The sequence below is a fragment of the Rutilus rutilus genome (assembly GCF_951802725.1).
Source record: "Rutilus rutilus genome assembly, chromosome: 7".
Lineage (NCBI taxonomy): Eukaryota > Metazoa > Chordata > Actinopteri > Cypriniformes > Leuciscidae > Rutilus > Rutilus rutilus.
Window position 1 is genome coordinate 30,719,713 of NC_140221.1, and position 22,524 is coordinate 30,742,236.

The following is a 22,524-nucleotide window of genomic DNA, read 5'->3' on the forward strand; positions in this document are numbered from 1 at the left end:
CAAATAGATTCCCACACTAAGTGGCTAAGTCACACTTTTATCTGAACCAGAGCAGAAACACTCTCTGTTTGCTTTCCCCTGCTAAATATAACAGACCAAGCTGTATGCGCGAGCATGAATGAAGCTCAAACATTGCGGATAACTCTTCAGGGGACTGACTATCAAAGGCACACACCTGGATGTTTGTGGAACTGTCAGTGCTTGGTGTGCATGTGTGTTACTGTTTTGCTACACAGTTGGGTGTGTATTGGCTTTCACAGCACAGATGTGTAGAAGTACCTTTTAGATGACAACATCCAAACATAGCCAGCAACCAGCATGTGGCCAGAGTAGAACTGTGGAGTCAGATGGAGAAAGCAACAGAAATTGGATGCAGTTACTTTCCTAAAGACTGCGAGGTTACACTTTATTTTAAGATGTCCACGTTACAGTGTAATTATAAATTTTTACAGTGTAATTATACATTTGTTACAGTGTAATTAAGTGTAATAATGCATTTGTTACCGTGTAATTATGCATTTGTTAGTGTAATTAAGTGTAATATGTTTAATACAGTGTAATTATACATTTGTCACAGTGTAATAATACATTTGTTACAGTGTAGTAATAAATTATTTGCAGTGTAATAGTACATTTGTTTCAGTGTAATTATATGTTTGCTACAGTGTAATGCATTTGTTACAGTGCAATAATGCATTTGTTACAGTGTAATTATACATTTGTTATAGTGTAATTATAATGTTTTAGTGTAATTATGCATTTGTTACAGTGTAATTAGGTGTAATTATACATTTGTTACTATGTAAATATATATTTGTTATAGTATAATTATACATTTTTAGTGTAATTATATATTTGTAAAAGTGTAATTAAGCATAATATGTTTGTTACAGTGTAATTGTATGTTTGATGCAGTGAAATAATACATTTGTTACAGTGTAATTATATTTTTGTTACATTGTAATTATGTATTATGTATTTTTTTTATCTTATGTATTTTTTTGTGTAATAATGCATTTATTACAATGTAAATAAGTGTAATTATATATTTGTTACCGTGTAACAATACATTCATTGCAGTGTAATAATAGATTTGTTACAGTGTAATTTATACGTTTGTTACGTAAGGGATAATGTACATCCAGCCAGTGGTTCTCTCAAAATAACCCTGATAGGATTATCAGCCTTGAAGAGCCTTATTTTGAGAGAATCACCGGCTGGATGTACATTATCCCGCTTATTACACGCCAACTTGCCACATAAGTAAATAATTAGACACAAAATATTGATCTTTAAATGCAAAGCTTCTGCGGAGAGAGCAGTTGCAGCGCGGCAAGTTCAAACTAAACGGACATTTAAGAGATACGGTATACAGTCATTCATATCACATATCAAACAGCATTTCACCACATAAATAATTATGGGGATAAGATATATTGATTTCAGATTAAACTGTTTTAAAATTGTACCTGTTTGTATCTCATAATCCAACAATGTACAAAACAATAGTCACAAAATGGCAGCAGCTGTGTTTGATCACGATACTGGATGGCATAATTAAATAGCTGTACACAAAATATTGATTCGACTGAGTTTTAATATTTTATTAGCTCACCAAACGTATTAAAACATTTGTTACAGTGTAATAATAAATTTGTTTCAGTGCAATTAAACAGTGTAATAATGCATTTGTTACAGTGTAATTATACGTTTGTTACAGTGTAATTATGTTTGTTAAATTGTAATTATACATTTTAAGTGTAATTAAACGTTTGTTGTAGTGTAATTACAGTATATATTTGCTACAGTGTAATACATTTTTGCAGTGTAATTATAAATTTTTACTTTGTAATTATACATTTGTTACAGTGTAATTAAACATTTGTTACAGTATAATTACACATTTTTAGTGTAATTATGCATTTGTTAGTGTAATTAAGTGTAATAATATGTTTGTTACAGTGTAATTTTACATTTGTTACAGTGTAATTATACGTTTGTTGCGACCATGTAATTATATGTGTGTTACAGTGTAATTATACATTTGGTACAGTATAAATATACAATTAAGTTTTGAGTAACAGTAATAAGCTACATGTTTTTCTATAGGGTTATGGTTATAATTAGTTTGCTGGTTAGTTGCATATAGTTATGCACAATTCATAGTAAATACTATATAGTAACTACATGTAATGTGTAATCAGGACACTAAAATAAAGTGTTACCGATCGTGATTATTAGAAAGAAGAGAGGAGCGAAAGAGACCATGACAGAAACAGAGAAGGAAAATTAACTCTCCCTTCTTGCTACAAATGATATGAAATATACAAAACTATAAAACATAAAGAAGGAAAAATAACAGATTTTTACGTTTTCAGAAGTGAATGAATAAATTAATGAATGAGGGACTTATATAGCACTTTCATATGTACTACTGTACACCTAAAGCGCTTTACAATCATATTTGGGAATCTCTCCTCAACCACCACCAGTGTACAGCATCCACTTGGATGATGCAACGGCAGCCACAGTACACAGCGCCAGTGCGCTCACCACCAGCTATAGGTGGAGAGGAGAGAGAGTGATCGAGCCAATTCAATGAAAGGGGATTATTAGGAGGCCATGATAGGCAAGGGCCAATTAATGGAATTTGTCCAGGACACTGGGGTTACAAGAACTCTTTACAAGAAGCGCCATGGGATTTTTAATGACCAAAGAGAGTCACAACCTCGGTTTAACGCCTCATCCGAAAGAGGCGCTTGTCCATCCAAAACTAGGATGTTCTGGATGGTTGCCAGGAGGTTGCTATGCAGTCTCTATGGTATTAGGCACATTTTTGGGGGATATTGCTATGCTGTTGCCAGGGTGTTGCTATTCAGATGTTCTAAGTGGTTGCTAAGACGTTGCTATGCAGTTTCTAAACTGGTCTGAGTGGTTGCCAGGACATTGCTGTGTTTCTATGGTGTTCTGAGTGGTTTTTAGCATACATATATTCTGTTGCTAGGGTGTTTAGGTGGTTACAATGATGTTGCTATGCAGTATCTATGGTATTCGGAGTGACTTTTAGCATATTGCTATGATGTCGCTAGGGTGTTGTAGATGGTTGCTAGGACATTGCTGTGCAGTTTCTAAGGTGTTCTTGATGGTTTCCATGATAGTGTTATGCGGTTTCCAATGGGTTCTAGGAGGTTGCCCGGACGTTGCTATTCAGTTTCTATGGTATTCAGGGTTATTTTTAGCATATTGCTGTGCCGTTGTTATAGTGTTCTATAGGTAGTTGCTTACTGACTAAAGTCAAGTCTCTGGATCCCTCCATCAGGTTTTAATGCAGGTTTTATTCCTGACCACCCGGTGAGTCATGAATCAGATCGCTTAGAAAAGTAACAGAACACCTTTCCTTAATAATCTGCATGATTTAAGAAACATTTATGTCTGTGGCACAAACTGTGAAGGATGAATTACAAGACAAAATGTAAAACTTGGGGTCAGAGGTTCTGTACAGTCTAGTCTTAACAAGCAGCACTGATGAGAAAGAGAAGGTGAATAACAGCAAACAAGAGAGAGAGAGAGAGAGAGAGAGAGAGAGAACAGTGTGTCCTCAGTGAAGATGGATGCTGCAGTTCTCAGAGCGTGATGAAGATGCCTGTTTCTAGGGAGAGTATAGATGACAGCCGCTTAATGCATCACAGAAACTGCACCACATCCTCTTCAGGGACTTCTTATGCTCTTACACTTGTCTGAAACACGGCAAAAAAACTGCATTAAATACCCTTACACTTGGTGTGGGATGCAGCAAGGCATGGGGTCACGCTGTCAATGAAGAGTGCGTATTAGTGATTATGTCAGGATGACCCGTATAGACTGATGCAATCTGTCAGGGTCTAAATATTCAATCCCTGAGCGAGAGCACTTGCTGGTACACAAAACACACAGATGGACCATGCTAAAGAACAGATTGCTACCTCACTGTCCTCAAATACAGCAACATACACAGCATTGCATAACACATCGCAGTCTTGGGTATTTACACTTTTGTCACTTCATGCATTATTACTGATTAGACGCAAACTTAAACTTTACACAGAAGTACGTCAGCATGGTGAAGTTGGGATGAGACACATAGAATGAGTCACAGCAATATTAAAGTGAAGAAAACATTGAACAGAAAATTTTGCTGCTCAATATCGGCATCATCATGTAGTGAGCACTTATATTTGTATAATTGACTGGAATTATCTCCGTTTTATAGAGACATATTTTTATGGCAAATGTAAATAGAATGTCACCAATCTGATCAATCAAGATGCATGATGCAAGTGTAAAAGGTATGATGTACCAATATTATGGTTGATACAATATGGTGATTAATTATTAACTTCATATTATGGACGATAGGCAATACACTGACAATATTGCACTATAGTTTAAAAGTTGGGGGTCACCAAGAATCGGTTTTGAAACAAAACAATACCTTTATTCAACAAAAATGCGCTAAAATTGTTCAAAAGTGACGGTAAATACATTTACAATTTATAAAAGATTTCTATTTCGATTAAATGCTGTTTTTTTTTTTACTTTCTATTTATTAGTGAAAAATGTATCATGGTTTTAATAACCAACACAACCGTTTTCAAAATTGATAATAATAATAAATGTTTCTTGAGCAGCAAATCATCATATTAGAGAATGATTTGTGAAGGATGAGCACTGAAGACTTGAGCATTGATGCTGACAATTCAGCATTGCCATCACAGGAATAAATTACATTTTTAAATTGTAATAATATTTCACAATATTACTCTTTTTAACTGCATTTTGTTTAAATAAATTCAGCCTTGGTGAGCACAAGAGACTTCTTTCAGAAACATAAAAATGTTTTACCAACCCCAAAGTTTCGAAGTGTAACTGTTAGAGTAGGTTCTAGAGTACTCTGTTTAAATAAATTATAAAACACTAAAACTAAAATCAAATCAGTCATTTTAAATGCTACAGGTGAATTAAAATACGATGTTCATTTTGAGATTTCATATTTAGATTTAAAATCTGAGTGAGCGTTATACATGGATGGATAGATGGATTATAAGATATTCAGTTTTTAACACTTTATTTTACACTGACACCTCTCTTTTTCACTTTACCTTCTCCCTTTCTGCTCCGTTATGACCCCAGCAATCCCTTCTGTGATGCTGAAGCAGAGGATGTTGGGAGAGCTGCCCACAGATATACAGTGCTGGTCAGAATGATTTGCCTCCTTGGTAAATATGATCAAAGATGTCTGTAAAAAATAAATCTGCATTGTTTATCCTTTTGATATTTTATTTAAAACATGCAAAAATCGAACCTTTTACAGAAGTAAAAGAATAGAACGTGGGGGGGAAATCACATTATGAAATAAATGTTTTTCTCCAAAACACATTGGGAACAATTATTTGCCCCCTTTTATAAAATACTTTTTGCAACCTCCTTTTTCCAAGATAACAGCTCTGAGTTTTCTCCTATAATACCTGATGAGTATGGAGAACACCTGACAAGAGATCAGAGAACATTCCTCCTATACAGAATCTCTCCAGATCCTTCAGATTCCCAGATCCATGTTGGTGCTTCATCTCTTCAGTTCAGCTCATTTTCTATAGGGTTCAGGTCAGCGACTGGGATGGCCATTGCAGATGCTTGGTTTTGTGCTTAGTGACCCATTTTTGTTTTGATGTTTGTTTTTGGATCACTGTCCTGGTGGAAGATCCAAACATGGCCCGTTATAAGATTTCTAGCACGTGTTGTCAGGTTTTGATTTTTTATCTGTTGGTATTTGATCGAATCCATGATGCCATGTATCTGAAGAAGATGTCCAGGACCTCTGGCAGAAAATTAGGCTCACAGCATTAAAGATACAGCAGAGTATTTCATTTTACACATGGGGTACCTTTTTATCCCTGTATGAACCAAACACATATCAAGTGTTTTCTGCCAAAAAGCTCTTTCTTTGTTTGTTTCATCTGTCCATAGATTGTTTGAAAAGTAACTGGAACTTCAAACGGGACGGGTTCTATGGTCAGATGTTACAAAACATTTTGCTTTTTTGGCAGCAAACACTTAAGATGGGTTTGGTGCACACAGGGATAAAAAAAAGGAGTAAAAAAGAGAGGCTCCTTTTTCCCATAATCTCTCATGAAAGTGATTTGTATTCCAATAACGCTCCCTTAAAGGGATTTTTCAGCGCACTGGGTATAAAGTCTACAAAGAAGAAGAAGAAAAAGTGTGTCATGATTAGTCAACCTAAAAAAGCAAAAATAGTTTTTTTTTTTTTTTCTGGCCAGTCTACGACCTAAAATAATCAAGCAAAAAAAAAAAAAAAAAAAATCTTCCAGTCCATTAGTCTTAAGCAACAGTCAAGTGTCCCCTTAATGGTAACAGATGTCATAACTTTCAGGGATCGCACTGAAGTAACTGGGCCTGGATTCAGTATAGCTTTCCAGCGCTTTTCCTTCTCTCGCTGCCATTTATCCTGACATGTTACTGGGAGGTTTTGAATTACGGCCTTATCTCTGGGACGCAAGAGTGGAACGGAGAGAGCGCACACAACTCTCTCAGACCTTTTCAATTTATATAGGCTACCTTTGATTTCATCTAACTGCCCAGATTCATCCAAAGCTCTTTTGAGACGGCCAGCCAGTGGCGTCTACTCAATGTGTCTCCAAGGATTATCTCTCATGTTCTTTCCTCCATTTTAAAGTAGCCTGCTGTTTTGTTAGTCATGGTTCTTTTTTAACAGGCAGACACCCTGTAAATGGAAGGCTATGTTCACTCATGCAGCGCACGGAAACGTTGCTTTGTAACCTCAGACATGACGACTGCAGACCCTTCTTCTAAAATTGCCCTAAAGAAAAGGTCCACTGTCCATATCTATTCATATATTCATCACACTGTGAATGAATTGACTTGTCTTATGCTTGGTTAGCAAAGACCACACATCAAAACCTCTGGGTTTCTAAATCTCGCTCTGGTTTTGTTCAGTACATACAATTCTTGTAAACCATTATAGCATGTGTGCACACTGGAAAAATGTGGACAAACATCACATTAATGTTTTAAACGACTCTTAAACCCTATCAAATTGACCTATCAAACCTATCCACTGTCAAGTGTACAGTATAAAGAGCTGCTGAATATTGATTAAATACTGCCACCTAGCCAATTACTGTAGTACTACAACTGACCAGCAGCCCAAGGAGGAAACTAGACATATCAGCATAAGTTCATCTTCTCACCACTATTGGTGCTTGATGATGATTTCACTTTTCTAACTTTAGTTACGTCTGTAATGTTGCTGTTCGAGCATCTTTAAAGTTACAACGTTCAAAGTTCAAAGCAAAGGAAGATATTTGCTTTTAAAGAAATTGCTTTTTAAGGACTACAACAAATGGCTGGTAGGGACTACACGACATTCCTCCCGGGTTAGTGACGTCACTAACCCTAAAATTGACATAAACCCCGCCCCCAGTCCATGTTGAGAAGAGGATTAGTTGTTGTTGTAGAGCACATTTGTGAGTCTGCTCAAGCTGTGCGTCTGTCTTTTCACATGCAATACAATACGTAACACAAATGCATTAGCATGTCACTATGTAGGCATCTTACAGTTCCCACATGAGCGATTTATAGATTATCATGACAGAATATGCTAATCAATGACTTGAAGATAGTTAACTCCACATCAGCAACATAAATTCATCAACTAACCATTCAGAAACGTCATGTTGCATTCTGCAAGTCACTTCTTCTTGAGTCTCTCCATCATTATTCGACTCCAGTTTAAACATAAAAGGCAGGACAGTTTCTGACATTTAAGTGCTCGTCTGCGTGAGGTACTGGGAGCTGCTCATTTGCATTAAAGAGACACTCACAAAACAACGCGTTTTAACTGACCCTCAAAAAGGACAATTTTGACATGCTGTAAAAAAATATCTATGGGGTATTTTGAGCTAAAACTTCACATACACACTCTGGGGACAACAGAGACTTATTTTACATCTTGTAAAAAAGGGCATTATACCACCCCTTTATTGAATACTAAAATAATATATACATAATACTTAAACACTGCTTCTTGCATGAACATTAGGATCTATTCATGAATATTGCCTAAACTCACAAACACTGTAGATTATTTATTTGTAGTTATCAAGATCAATGGTTTCAGGCTTATGAGGCCGCCTAATGACAGAGTATCATTATATTCATGGTCAGATAGTTTTTATTTCATCCTTTTGGTTGCCATGTTATAAAGCCAACAAGAAGAATTTGTTTTATTCAATGCAAAACATATAAAATCTAGCAATACCAAGTAACAAATGAAGAAAAAAACTTGGATGGAGAAAAAAGAAAAAAAAACTTAAAAAAAGAAAAGAAAAAAACCTTGAGAGCATGAACACTCAATTGCATGAACACTTCTACAGCGGTCGCAAGGGACGAGGTTATAAAAGTAAATGGACTTCACAGGAGCATGCCCTTTCACAGTGTCTCTGATTAAGAGGTGTCCATCTGAGGCGATTCTGAAAAAAAGAAATAGAAATTTGAAGTTAATACATTGTAAATAGTCAATTTTACACCTCAAAATTGTAAGCAATATAACACTCACAATTGTGCTTTTTGCTGAAGAAATTAGGCTGACATTCAGTACAACAGCAAGACTGTGAGTGTGATATTGCTTTTATACAACACTTCTATAAACAAGGTGACAGAGTAGCTTACATTTTAGATATAAAATGGCCATTTCATTATGGGTTTTTGTGGCTCCGCAAATAAAAACAGTTCCAAAAAAAGCCAAAGCAGGATTAATTGTGGAATGCAACACCAAGACAAAGTGGCATGAAAAGCCCTAGTGATGTTGGTCTGTATATTATCACTCTTGGAACACTGCTTCTTCAATCAAATAATGTACAGCTTCAAAATAACATTAAGCATGTGCTTGCTGGAGAAAAGAAAGATTCATTGTGAAGATATGACATATGGGCCCTTGGGACCTTGCTGTAAGACCCCCGGGAATCAGGCAAGAAAAGCAGAGAAGAATCTCACGTGTTTCATTGAAGAGGAAGGAGTCCTGGTACTCTTTCATGTACTGTGAGGACCGGGACTCATCCAGGAAGAGAGAGTAGACCCTCTTAATGTCCTCCACTTGGACTTCAGTGCCCTGTGAGAAATAGCCAACCACGGTCAGACCAAAAATGCTTGTTCACTACTTCTGTTTTTCTATTTTCTTGCAGCACTAGCCATGATATGTGCGTGTTAGCATTACCCGGCGTTTGCGGCACACCAGGCCTGCAGTACTGATGAGCTGGATGGCGTAACGGAGGGAAGTCTCAAGGCCAATACGTGTTAAAACTGTGTGTGCCTCCTCACTGAGCTCGACATCCTCCTCTTCGCAGCTGAAACACAAAACACACGTGTGTAAGGTGAGAGGTGAGACAAACCTCTCAAGCCTAGATATATGATATGATAGGGCTGCATGATTAATCAATATAAAACCGAAATCGCGATTTGGCTTAGTTTGATTAGGAAATTACAGAGGCATTTTAACATGCTATATAAAAATATCTGTGGGGTATTTTGAGCTAAAACTTCACATACACACTCTGGGGACATCAAAGATTTATTTTACATCTTGTGAAAAGGGCATTATACCACCCCTTTAAGCAAAACTTTCTCCAAAGGTTAAACCAACCTTTTATTTTGACGGGTTGCCGTGAAGACCTTTGAGTCTCTGTGTTTTTATGATATGACGATAGTTTTTCTCAAATCAAGCTAAAATGCTGCTGAAGGGACTCTCAGAGCAGCTGTGTAGATCAAGTTCATGCATTAATGTCCTCATATAGGCTGAAAGCATTGCGAGCGTCACGCGTGCTTCAGTGTGTGTGAGTGTGTGGTAAATGAAACCGTGCGTCTGCTATTCATTCACAGAGACACAGGACATGCATGATTCCAATTTAAATAGTCTTTATGTGGTTTAATATTCAGACACTAGTCTATATCGCCTACTTTTCATCCAAGATCTGACAAATTCCACGATTCAGTCCGTGTTTTCCGCATCGCAGGAATGAAATCATATGGCCCTATGGTTGCCAACTGCCGTGAAACTTACTGACTTACTGATCCAGCATCAGTGATACTTATCAGTTGTATTTCCAATTTGAGCTTGAGCTTTAGAAATGCTTGGGAAAATGTAGCTTGTGTGGACGCTACCGCACTACTTGATCAAAAAAAGAGCTTTGCTACTGAAAATCTATTTGATTCAGAAAACAGCGACGCTACCACCACGCTACTGAGAAATGTAGTTAAACTAGTAGCATCACTACTTGTAGCAACACTAATGCCCAACACTGAATTTATGCACAGTGTTTCATAATGGCAGCAGCAATATGATCAGAGCATTTCGGTCTCAGCAAGCGCTTTGAGTTTGAGTCACTTATGATGTGCATTTGAAAAGCAAATGGAGCAAAACACTACATGTTTTTACTCCAAACTCACTTCATAACGTCAGTCGAGTGTTTGAAATAACTTCCATTTGGGATCTGAAGTGGCTTCTTATCAAAGAGTGAGGCAGACGGTATATATGATTCTGTAGTATTCTATACTGAAATTAATGCTATGTTGCTTAGCATTGCATTAAACATATACTTTATACTTGTGAAAAAACCTGAGATGCTTGGACACAGATAACCATATATTGTCACAGTCGTGTGTTTATTGTCTTCCTGTTTAGTAATTCAATGCATTTTTAGCTTCTTTTTATTCCGCTACAGCGACAGCTGGATACCTTTGTCCATATTATGGCTTTCCTAGAACATCATAGGTTTTATTATGGCACGAGGGCGCCATCCAGCTTCCAGTATGAATGAAACATATATTACATGTTTATAGCTCTCAATAATGCTCGCACCACCTTATTTTGGGTAAAAATATGAAACTTCTAAAAATAAAAACTTCTCTCTAAAGAAATTTGAAGTAAACATAATAATCCAAAATATGTTTTTTCTCCAGTGTAGTGTACTGAAAAGTTCCTTTCTAATGAGTCAAAGCTAAAGGCCACCTACATGTTTAACCCATAAAATAAAGATTTTCTATAAAATAAAATTATTATTTTAATTGTTATATTACTATAGTCATTCTATTTGATTTTAATAACCAAATAGTGTTATTACAATAGCAATAATTCTTATTTTGTTTCATATTTTTATTTAGTAATCATTGATATACAAGCACAACATTTTGGGCCAAACTGTGCAGCCCTACAAGCAGGCAACACAACCTTGGTGTTCTCTATAATTTTTTATCACATTTAAAGGGCCCCTATTATGCAATTTTAAAGTTTCCTAATGTTGTTGTGGAGTCTCCTACAACATGTTTACATGCATCAAAGGTAAAAAAAAAACGGTTTAATTTCCTCATAATATACATTTGCACATCATCACATTTTCAATGACTCACAAACGACTCGTCAAATCAATCAATCTCTCTAAATCCCGCCTTTCTGTGATATACTCTGCTCTGATTGGCCAGACAGCTCAGTCTGTTGTGATTGGCCTACCGTGTACAGCACGTCGAAAACAAAACCGCCCATTGCCATAACAATTTACATTTACATTTATTTACATTTACATTTACATTTATTTTCTTTCGCATGTGTATTTATTGTATGTATAGATGTCTATATTGTATATTGTACATTATTTATTGTATATTGTATAGTATATATGGTGCTGTGAGTTATCGTGCGCACATTAGAGGTGTAATCTGTAAGTGTAAATTGTTTCGTCCATTGTGTCATGACTGCTATGCTGCTTGGAACTGCACCTAAGAATTTCACCACTGTTGCACTTGTGTATATGGTTGTGTGACAATAAAAGTGATTTGATTTGATTTGACAACGTCAGCACTGCTTGTCCTGAGGCTTCCTACACTGTAAACTAAACACAGTATGTTTAATGGATGTTCGAAACATTGGAAGAACTGTTATTCAACCCGAACCTCCATCGCAAGGACGACTCAAGCAGGACTCAGTGTTTCTCAGTGATACACGACTCAGTTTGAGGTACATTATATGAGATGTTGCAACTGTAATTCCTCACCATCAGCATTAACAAGTGCATGCCCATCAACAAACCGATTATTTTACTTGTACTAATTTATTTACAGAGTATTTTTCTAATATATTGCGGTGAACACGTGGAAACTGTATCAATAACAGAGCATGTATACAATATACATTAGCCAAGCTCTAGAGTGAATGATCTGATGTAACATAAACGTTGGTAAAACAAATATTTCCACAAAGTAGTGAGAACGACAGACAATCTGCATTAATAGACACAGTTATAGGTGATCGTGGCCCACAACTGATTAGCAGAAGTATTTCAGTAAGATAGTAATAACGTGAGTTAGCCAGTTAGCAGGAGACCTAGACAATATAAAACTCAAAACTAAGTATTTTGAACACCATCTTTCAAGATCAAGCGGTTTGTGAATCCTGTATTGAACTACGAGATTTGAGAAGCAGTCTTCAGTAAAATAAATATTTTATTTTGCAATACTGTTCTATTTTGCAATACTGTATCGATTTTCAAAAACGCAATTTTGATTTTTTTTTTTTTTTTTTTTTTTTAAGTTTACATGCAAAAATATTCATGGTAAGACAGTGGTTTACGTTTATATTGTGTTTAAATCCCTACCACTAGATGGCTATGCTGAGACGCACCACTAGTGTCCTCGCCTAACATTTTTGCTAGACGTTAACCACGCAGCTATGGCTGAACCGGCTCCCGCTGCATTCCGTGCTGAAGTGTGGAATCATTTTGGTTTCCAGAGTAAAGAGGCGCACTACCGATATCGACAGGAACCATGCAGTTTGTAAATTGTGTCTGGGAAAAATACTCTGGTAATACCATGAATTTGATTGCACATAATGTGTTATGTATTGTGACAGGAGCTATATGTATTTTCTTTTATTATGGCCTAACTTGAGCACATAAAAATTTGCTCACTAAGGCCGGCGAGACACTGGCTGCGTGGCGTGTCCGTTTTTATTTCGGTTCCCAAGTTAACAGGTTAGAGCTTGCACACTGCCTGCGTGACACGCGCGTCTCAGGAAAACGCGTGCATGCTAGAAATAGAACCGACGCCTATCACGCGACACGCAAGCGTGTTGGAAGCGTTTCCAGGCAAAATAGAATAGGAAAAGATGTTTATATGTCATTTTGACACAAATACATATTAATAAATGTCATTTTGATGTTTGAAAGTCTCTAGGTTTTGACATAAATGCAAATATAAATGTAATTTAAAAAAAATATTAGCGATTTTCAAATACTGCACCTGTCAAAGTGTCAATACAGAACGAAATATTCTGTAGCCTATTTTGCCGTCAACACTGCCGTTGTCTTTGCTGCTATATATTTATGTTTAACATGAAGTATAGGCCTTCCACAACTCTCTCCCCATATGTCGAATATATCACCAATGAGGCTTATCATGTCACCTAGCAGCAGCAGCGCCGCATCAGACACGTTTCTGGTGTGCAAAGACATTGAAAACGCCACACAGCAGTGTGTCGCCGGCCTAAGACCAGGTGAACCACAATAGCCGCGTTTCCACTGTCGGGCCAGGGCCGGGCCGTGCTAGTGCGTGCCAGGGCCAGTCGCGTTTCCACTGTCACTTCCGGGGCTTGATCGGGGCTTACTCGGGGCCAACGGCCAGGATTTCTGGCCCGTCGAATACCTTGGGCCAAAGCAGGCCAGCTCGGGCTAGAGGAGTGGTTACCAACAGAGGAGGAGTTTACCGTTGGGAGACGGCAGCGCCGGATGATTCTGTCAGCATTTAAGACTTAAAAATAAAATAATTTAAATCGCGTTCATGTTTGAATGCCTTCTGTTTGTGATGCAAAAGACGATGCGCGCTAGCCGTTACCATAGTAAACATAGTAAACGCTTGAAGATACGCATAGTAAAAAAAAAAACATAGCGAACGCTTGAAGAAATCAGACCAATCTTAAAGGCTATCACAGTCATGTTTTTATTTTATCTGTCATAGCCTACGTCTCGTCTCTTTAAACCGGACTATCAAAAAATAAAGTAACTTTTTTTTTTCGGGAGCTTCCTCTGTTTCTCTGACTGAAAATATCTGTATGGGAGTCGAGAGAGTGCTAAAGCTCCTCGGTCGTATGGCATATATTTGTAGAAATTATCATTTTTTCTAAATGTGATGTAAATATGTCCTGTAACTAAGTTACCAGATAAAGAAACAGACGCGACTGAAAAAGTAAGTGTGTCCTCTTTCTTTTGTGAAATAGACCTAACGGTAATTTATTTCTGAGTGACTAATGTGCCATTTTTACATAAATTAATTCATTATGATCAATGTATCACTTTTTATTGTAAACCTGTGGTAAAACATCGATGCTTGGGTTTTAAATATTCAAGTAGCTGCTAAACAAACAAACAAAAAAAAAGCTAGCAAACGGCCGCTTTTATCGTGTTTGTTTTCAACGCTGTTTCCAGTGATTTCTGATTAGTTTTCTTATAAAACTTCCATTTGTTGGTGAAATGATGGGTTAGTGTGACGTTGTCTCAGAGAGGCGTGTTACGGGCGTGTTTTAGTGAAGCGCTGTGGAGCTTCTGGCCCGACAGTGGAAACGCATGCCCGGTGCTATTGGCCTGAGGCTATTAGCCCGGCACGGCCCGTTTAAAGCCCTGGCCCGGCCCTGGCCCGACAGTGGAAACGCGGCTAATCCCAAACAGTTTGATTTTCTGTGTACTGAATTGTTTACCTAAAGTAAACTTCTTTGACTTTTATGCACATCATGTCTTTTTTTTAAATATTACTTTTTCTAAAATTATAGTCCTACTTTAAAAAAAATCCCAATATATCGCCTTATGCACAGTATCGAAATATATTGCAATATATTGAATCGTGGCCCATGTATCGTGATACGTATCGTATCGCCAGATTCTTGCCAATACACAGCCCTATATACGGTGCACTTTCAGATTTAAAACTTTGCAGGATGCTTTCATTCACTTAGAGCTATGTTACACACTACATGAAAGGTCATTTTCAAAAATCCATAATAGGGGCCCTTTAAGATCGAAAAATCACAATTTCAACAAGCAAAAACGCAATTTTCCCCAAATCGTGCAGCCCTACAATATGACCTTGGAAAGTTCTCTCACCGAATCTTCAGGATCTGTCTGGTCTCTTTCTCAGTGTAGGGAGTGGTAGCAATGATCAGCAGACGGTCAAGCATGTCTATGGGAATACCATGAGGACTCTGGTAATTGGTGCCTCTAATACTGTAAAAATGAAACACAACAATGAATAAGGAGATATGATCCACAATATCATCATGTATTAATGGTAGTTATTGATGCTGTGTTTGTGTGTATACCGGGTGATGCCTCGATTAGTGGCCATGACGAGTACAGGTGAAAGATCACTCTCTAGGGCTCGATTCAGAAAAGAAAAGCATTCTATGTCCAACATGTGGACCTCATCAATGAAGAGAACCTTCAACCACAAAAAAAAAAAAAAAAGGTCAACAACAAAACAATGCATTTCCATTGCAAGCATAAATTCTCTCTATAGAATGGTGCTACCTCAAAATAACAAACCCATTTCAAAACATGATGGATATAAGATGGCAATAAAAATGTTTAATTAAGGGTAGACTTGAAATACACAAATGAAAATATTTCTTGGTTACAACATTCTGGTGGCCAGGTTAAAATCTTCAGGCATTGAAGCCTCAGAAAAGCTGTATGTAACTATTTTTACCCTTAAAAAATATGATTCACATTAGTTATTAAAATACAGAGAATCATACAAATTATTATTTGTATGTTATGAGGAATTGCTTGAATGATTTAGTAGATATGGATGGAATATAGGGAGCCAATGGTGCATAGAGATTTTTATGCAGTTTTTTTATGCACTATATATAAAATATTATTTAATACCTACATTTTGGAGGCAATTCTACAGCATTTCATTGATTTAAAAATCAATGTGTTTATTTTAAATTATAGAAAATGGAATCATTTTTCAAAAAAACATGCAGGGTTAAATTAAAGTCTGGCCTAAAAGGGCTGGTTCCTCCATCTTATTTGTCTGGCCTGCAGTGCTTACCCCAGGAATTATCTCAGCTTTGCCTTCTTCTCTCCACTCGGACACTTTAGCATTGATCTGCTCCCGAACCTCTGACTTAATCTCTCCTGTGTCACCTGCAGAACAGACAATCAAACATCAAATACAGCAAACACACAAAAATCTACAGAGCCATTTCATTCTGAAAAAATAATCAAGGATTAGTTTCACTGAGCATGTCATTATCTAGTTTGTCAGTTTTAAAAAGCTGTGACAAACCTGAAAATAAGGCCAGGAATCCCTGAGTGCGGCTGTTAATGACGTCAATTTCATGAAGAGAGACGGTGTGAACAACCTCCTTCCGTTTCTGCAGTTCTCCCTCTGGACATTGCACAAACTGTGTCTGAAATAAACAGCAACAGTATATATATTAAAAAAAACTCTCAGGAAAATGTTGTCATTGATTGATGGATTCATTTCACAGACGAAGAGAGAATGTGTACCTGTGACCCCATGGCGTCGTAATCTCTTGCTCGAGTAAAAGACCTTCCCAGCTTGCTAATCTTTCCTGTGGCTTTATCAATGGTGATCACATCTCTGTAGAATATGAAATATGACAATGTGCCAGTTCTTTAACAGTTTAAGCACTGAAAAAACACTTTATAGTGGGGGGGGGGAGCCTTTGAATGATATGCATGGGTAATCTGTTATCAACATTATATAATTAAAATTAATAATCATAATATGTACCATTAATAATAATAAAAAATGATTACTACTACTAATATTATTAATAATGGTAATAATGCAACAACTCCAGGGCTCACTACTGGAATCCAGATAAGACCAAACCTCAGGGGCCTCATTTATAACCATTGTGTACACACAAAACAGGCCCTGAAAGAGGCGTAAGCCACTTCCAACCCATAAGTTGTTTATCAAAACAAACTTGACGGGAAAATGTGCGCACCTGCACGCAAACTCTGACCCATGCGTACAAACGTTTTGGAGACGGAGCAGTTTGCCGACACCAATGGTCAGCTGAGGGACTGACAGTAGATGAAGAAAAAACACTTTAAATCTACCTTATGAGTCCTAATCATAAATACAATGATGTCATGTTCACAATAACAGTTTAAATAAATAAAAGAATGATTTAAACTATGTTTTACATCTGATATACACATTTAGATTAAATATGCCAGTCTCATTAATGGAGTTAATCACTTAAATTACATAAAATCATTACCGAGAAGTTACAACATTTTTTATATTCTAATAAATAGAAATATTTGTAGTGGATGTGATGTGAGGATTGCTTAGCACATGATAATAGCAGAACTCATGGTCTGAGAAAATATTTTCACGCAAATAATGATCAATAAAGAACAATAAGGCCTATCTGTTTCCATTAAAAATATAAAGCAATTAAAAAAACTATTTGGCCAGTGGAAAAGATTGAGAAAAACGTTCTCTGAAATGTATTTTATACTATTCAAAAACAAGGCAAGGATAGGCTACTGAATGATTTTTAGCAATGTAATGTGACGGCACATCCGTATCTCATATTTTTCTAAAGTCTTGTACCATTAAACATGGCATCACATGATATGCAGATGAGGGTGTGCATAGTAAAACTAGGCGTTGTAAGCTCCATATATGGTTATTTCGGGGAGGAGACGGGGTGGAGACGCAAGTGCGCAAAATCTTCCGCTGACTGGGATTTATAAGGGGAATGTGGAGCAGGTTCTGGCGTACGCACGGTTTTAAGTCTGGATATTTTTTTGGCTTTCGGGCGCACATACACTTTTAGTAAGGATCTTACGCTCAATTTTATAAATGAGACCCCAGGTGTTTCGGTGGTTAAAGTTACAAACACGATTAATACATTTTGTAGGAGGAGCTGGATGGCAGTCCAGTCTGATCCATTTGTGTCTGATCCATTGAGGATTTTTGAGGACATTTTTCAGTTTTGTAATCTACATACCCGGCTTGTACTCTCTCTTTACTGAGGCTCTCGATCATTTTGGTCCCCAGGTCATAGATGGTTTCCATCTCTGTCGTCTTCAGCGTGAGTTTACCCACTTTTGCACCCTTAACACAAATACAGAAAGGAGAGGAGATGATTCACGTCTAACTGAGTTCACTTAGGGACATGTCCTAGCTTCTATGCAAGCATAGTCACATTGAGCACTAATATGAGCCCTACACTCAACTTATCATGGTAGATGAAAACTCATTTCTCACTTTCATAATAACAAAAAGTTCATTTCCCACTGAAGAATGATAAACATCTTTAATAATGCTTTCCACCAAATAGGTGAATTGAATTAGAGTGCATTAAGGAAAGTGTGTTGCGTGATGAAATTCTTATTTGCTTCGGCTTCTCAAGGTATTTCAAAATGTTAGTCACAATGACAATTCTTATTTTTTTTATGAAAAACTGCAGTATTATTAATTAAGCGTGCATATTATTCTTTATATCCAAATAATTATTCAGCATTATTCTTTATAATCTTTAATCAAAAACATTACTGTGCCAGCCTCTCACAACATTATCTCTTCTCCACAATGGCTGAGCAATATTCTCTCCCCTTCAGCAACCTGTCACTCACATAAAATATAGCAATTATCAAACAATAACGATCCAATCACTTCTTGATGGACAATATAAAGTCCCACCCTACATTTTCTTGTTCATGATGTCATTTTACTCAAATATATATATGCAGGGATACATAACAACAGGGAAGAAAAACGATCAAAATATTCTGTTTAATGCTGACTTTAACCTCTTTATTATTTAGAGTTAGGGTTGGGGGATATGGCAAAAATATCATATCATGATTTTGTGCGTCAAGTTCAAGGGTTACTCTTTGGCGTAAGTCGACTTGCGTACGGCCATCTGCCGAAAGCTAAAGTCGATAAAGTTTTAAATATGGATATTTTTCTTACACGAACGCGTTGCTTCACTTCAGAGGGCCTTTTTTAACCCGCCAGAGCCTGTGGAGCACTTTAATCATGGACGGATGCGCTTTGATGGACTTCCAAAAAAAATTATCCATTGACTCCCATTATAAAGCTTGGAAGAGCTAGGACATTTTTTTTATATAACTACGATTGTATTCGTCTGAAAGAAGAATGTCATATACACCAAGGATGGCTTCAGGGTGAGTAAATGGGCTAATTTTAATTTTTGGGTGAACTATCCCTTTAACATGTGATGTACGTCGCATTGTAGAGTATGTTGAGACGATGGCGCCAGAACTGAACAGACAGAACGCACTGTAGCACGAATACTATGATATTTCTTCAAAAGCAGATCGTGGAGACATTTTAATCAAAAATCGTGATATTGCACACCCCTATTTAGAGTTTCAAAAATTAGGCTATTCTCTTAATGATTTTAAGCAGTTGAGATGAGTCTGGTGCTGAAAATACAATGGTAACAAAATAGAGAGGCTAATTCAGTGAAACTGGTTAATGGAGGGAGGAGAGCACAGACTCACAGTTCCTGTAGCAGGTCTGTCGATCTGAATCTCTACCACCTCTCCTTCAATGATCTCAGTCTCCTCTCTGCCAGACAACAAACATAGAACATAAGCAGGCATGCCAAACTTTTTGAAGTATTAAACGAACTTTATGCTAGAACTACAAAAAAAATATAAGTATATATATATATATATATATATATATATATATATATATACACACACACACACACACACATACATAAGTATAATGAATCTAAATTCCAAAAAATGAACATCCATTCATTTAAATAATGACACCGTTTGATTATGATTATGGCTATTTCTAATACAACGAAAGTATATATATAAATATTCCTTCAAATCCATAGACAGCCCATTGCCCTCTATCTTTGACAGATCATAATGACAAAGTGACAACAAGCATATTAATATTTGTGGAGGTTGGTGACTTCATCCTGCTTCACCATTCAATCACTCACTTTATCCTGACTCCTATGGCTTTGCGGAAGGCCTGGCTCAGAGCCTCTGTCTTGCTCATCTCTAGAGAGAAAATCTCACTCCCGGCCATAGCAGTGAAAGGTGTGTCAGGGCCAAGGGACTGAGCAATACCTGTACAATAAACAGCTTTCAATCGTGAATAGGTCTTGTGCTGTTTACAGAGTTTGTTGTAATGTCACATGTTAGCATATAATATTTTACAGTGGCTTTACAATATAGAAAGCAACATAATATTATATATATGTGATTAATCATGATGCAAAAACTCACCCATAGCAATAGCCGTCTTGCCCGTTCCAGGTTGGCCAGCAATGAGGACTGCACGACCAGCAATTTGACCATCTTTGATCATTTCAAGGATCAGCCCAGCTGCCCTCCTAGATGCCAGCTGACCCACCATCCCCTGAGACACCTGGTGAGAGAGAGGTTCAGCATTTTGTTTTAAACATACTGTGAACAATATTTAAGCCAACGACAAGTATGTTGCCACTGGTAAAATCAATAATATTTATTGAAAATTACCTGTCGTGCCTCCAAGGCATCATCCAACCCAAGGCCACGAATGTGAGAGTGTGCACCTGTGACAGAAGTCAACATTTATGGCATCTTTACTTCTGTAAATAAACTGAGCCATTATACACACACATATATATATATATATATATATATATATATATATATATATATATATATATATATATATATGTGTGTGTGTGTGTGTGTGTGTGTGTGTGTGTGTGTGTGTATGTGTTTTATGTTATTGTAATGATGTAATTAATTAAGTTTCTCACCAATCCTCTCAATGCGAGTGATGTCTCGCACCTCCGGAACCTTCGTGGCTGCAACCTTTCATAAATTAAAAAGGTAAACATAATTTACTAAATAATAAAAATCAAGTTGTGTTTTAATGCTTCGTTGTGATATTTTCAATGTTTAATGCTTCGTTGGGAACTAATTTGAGCAGCAAACAACCGTTAAGCGCGTGCGTTGCCATAGTGACACAGGAGCGCAACACAATTTCCAGATAGTTTAACTTTTAGACATGCTAAGTTGGTCAGTAAAGTGTAAACTGTAAAATGCGGCATCGTAATTTTACTAACGTTACAGCGATGACAATTTGTGGCAAATGCGCTTATAATGCAGCATACAGGCTGGAGTTTCACATTCCCAACAGTGGTATGGAGGCTAAGCAACCATAAACACAAGCTTTGGCCGCAGCCTAGTAAAATAACAGCAACTAAAAAAGATTTTCAATTTCTGAATATCTGGATTAAAGCCATTTTCATGAATGCACATCGAAATCTCAAAACTCTGGATTATATCTGAATTATTATTGTAATAAATTGAAGCACATGTGCTAAAAAGCGGCAAGCTTAACTTACAGAAATAAGTTACGTTAATATTATTCACAAAACATTCCAAGGCCTTAAAGACAGCACACAATATTGGTAAATACATATATTATATTATATATATCCTAAGAGAATCGCGAATTTGTCAATAATTCTAAAATAAAACGTTATATATTGGACTTGCCTGAGCTGCCATGTTTTCTCCCGTCAGGCGGTTGTGTTGAATGGGTGCGCAGTGGAAACCAGTCCGGGTGGAACACGTGACTTCGTGCCTGAGTTCTGGATGTGTGCATGTATGTACCAGACATAGACAAGATAGCTTCAGCTTGTCACCAAGGTAAAATAAGATTGTGAACAGGACTAGCCTTGGTAGCATCAGTAAGATTGGGCTGAACTAATAACATAAACAAATCAATAATGTTTTGTCATGTACACCATTTTTTTTCCAGCAGAAGCGTTGATTCATTTATGACTGTGTAGCTATTATTTCAGGTTTCATTTGTTTTACAGAGCTACTTTTAAAAACTTAATATATCATGGAAAAATAAATTTAGATGTGGGTAGATGTAAGCCTATAGTAAGAAATATGTAGAAATATAAACTCAAATTTAAAGTGTGTCATTTTTGTCAACACCTTGAGAAATAAAGTAGGAAGAAAAGGACAAGTATAATTCTGAAACAAACCTGTTGAATACTGCATTTCTTTCTTTCTTTCTTTCTTTCTTTCTTTCTTTCTTTCTTTCTTTCTTTCTTTCTTTCTTTCTTTCTTTCTTTCTTTCTTTCTTTCTTTTCAGCAAGTAAATGTGAGTGGAAATGTTGAGGCAGATGTGATTGCAACCAGAAGAGGTCACTCTTGTGTTATGTTTGAGGTTACTTGTCATTAGGACCATGAGATCTGGCTCTGCTCCCTAGGCTTTTGCATAAACCTATTTTTTACAGTCTATGGCATAAACTCATTACTTCAGACTTACATCCAGAAAACTTGCGCTCTGCAAGTGAACGTCGTCGTCAGCAGCTCTGGTTGATTTGGGCCGTTAATTCCACATGGAACAGAC

General features: G+C 36.8%; 1 protein-coding gene across 1 annotated transcript; it reads right to left on the reverse strand.

Moving 5' to 3' along the window:
• Nucleotides 1-8,021: 8,021 nt before the first annotated feature.
• ruvbl2 (RuvB-like AAA ATPase 2) lies at nucleotides 8,022-21,753 on the reverse strand. The gene is made up of 15 exons (XM_084415112.1): nucleotides 21,654-21,753; nucleotides 20,909-20,963; nucleotides 20,640-20,695; nucleotides 20,388-20,529; nucleotides 20,099-20,228; nucleotides 19,635-19,701; nucleotides 18,113-18,219; nucleotides 16,629-16,722; nucleotides 16,405-16,528; nucleotides 16,168-16,262; nucleotides 15,431-15,549; nucleotides 15,216-15,335; nucleotides 9,290-9,419; nucleotides 9,070-9,184; nucleotides 8,022-8,546 (listed from the first exon to the last, which is right to left on the reverse strand). Exons 1-15 carry the CDS (start codon nucleotides 21,663-21,665, stop codon nucleotides 8,521-8,523), a joined length of 1,392 nt encoding a protein of 463 aa, XP_084271238.1. The 5' UTR covers nucleotides 21,666-21,753; the 3' UTR covers nucleotides 8,022-8,520.
• Between the last annotated feature and the right edge of the window lie 771 nt (nucleotides 21,754-22,524).

Coding starts and splice junctions, on each gene's coding strand:
- ruvbl2 (XM_084415112.1), bottom strand. Junction 16,723..18,112: donor AAAGAGAGAGTACAAGCCGG/GTATGTAGATTA, acceptor CATATTCTACAG/AGATGTGATCACCATTGATA. Junction 8,547..9,069: donor CTTCCTCTTCAATGAAACAC/GTGAGATTCTTC, acceptor TCTTTTTTTCAG/AATCGCCTCAGATGGACACC.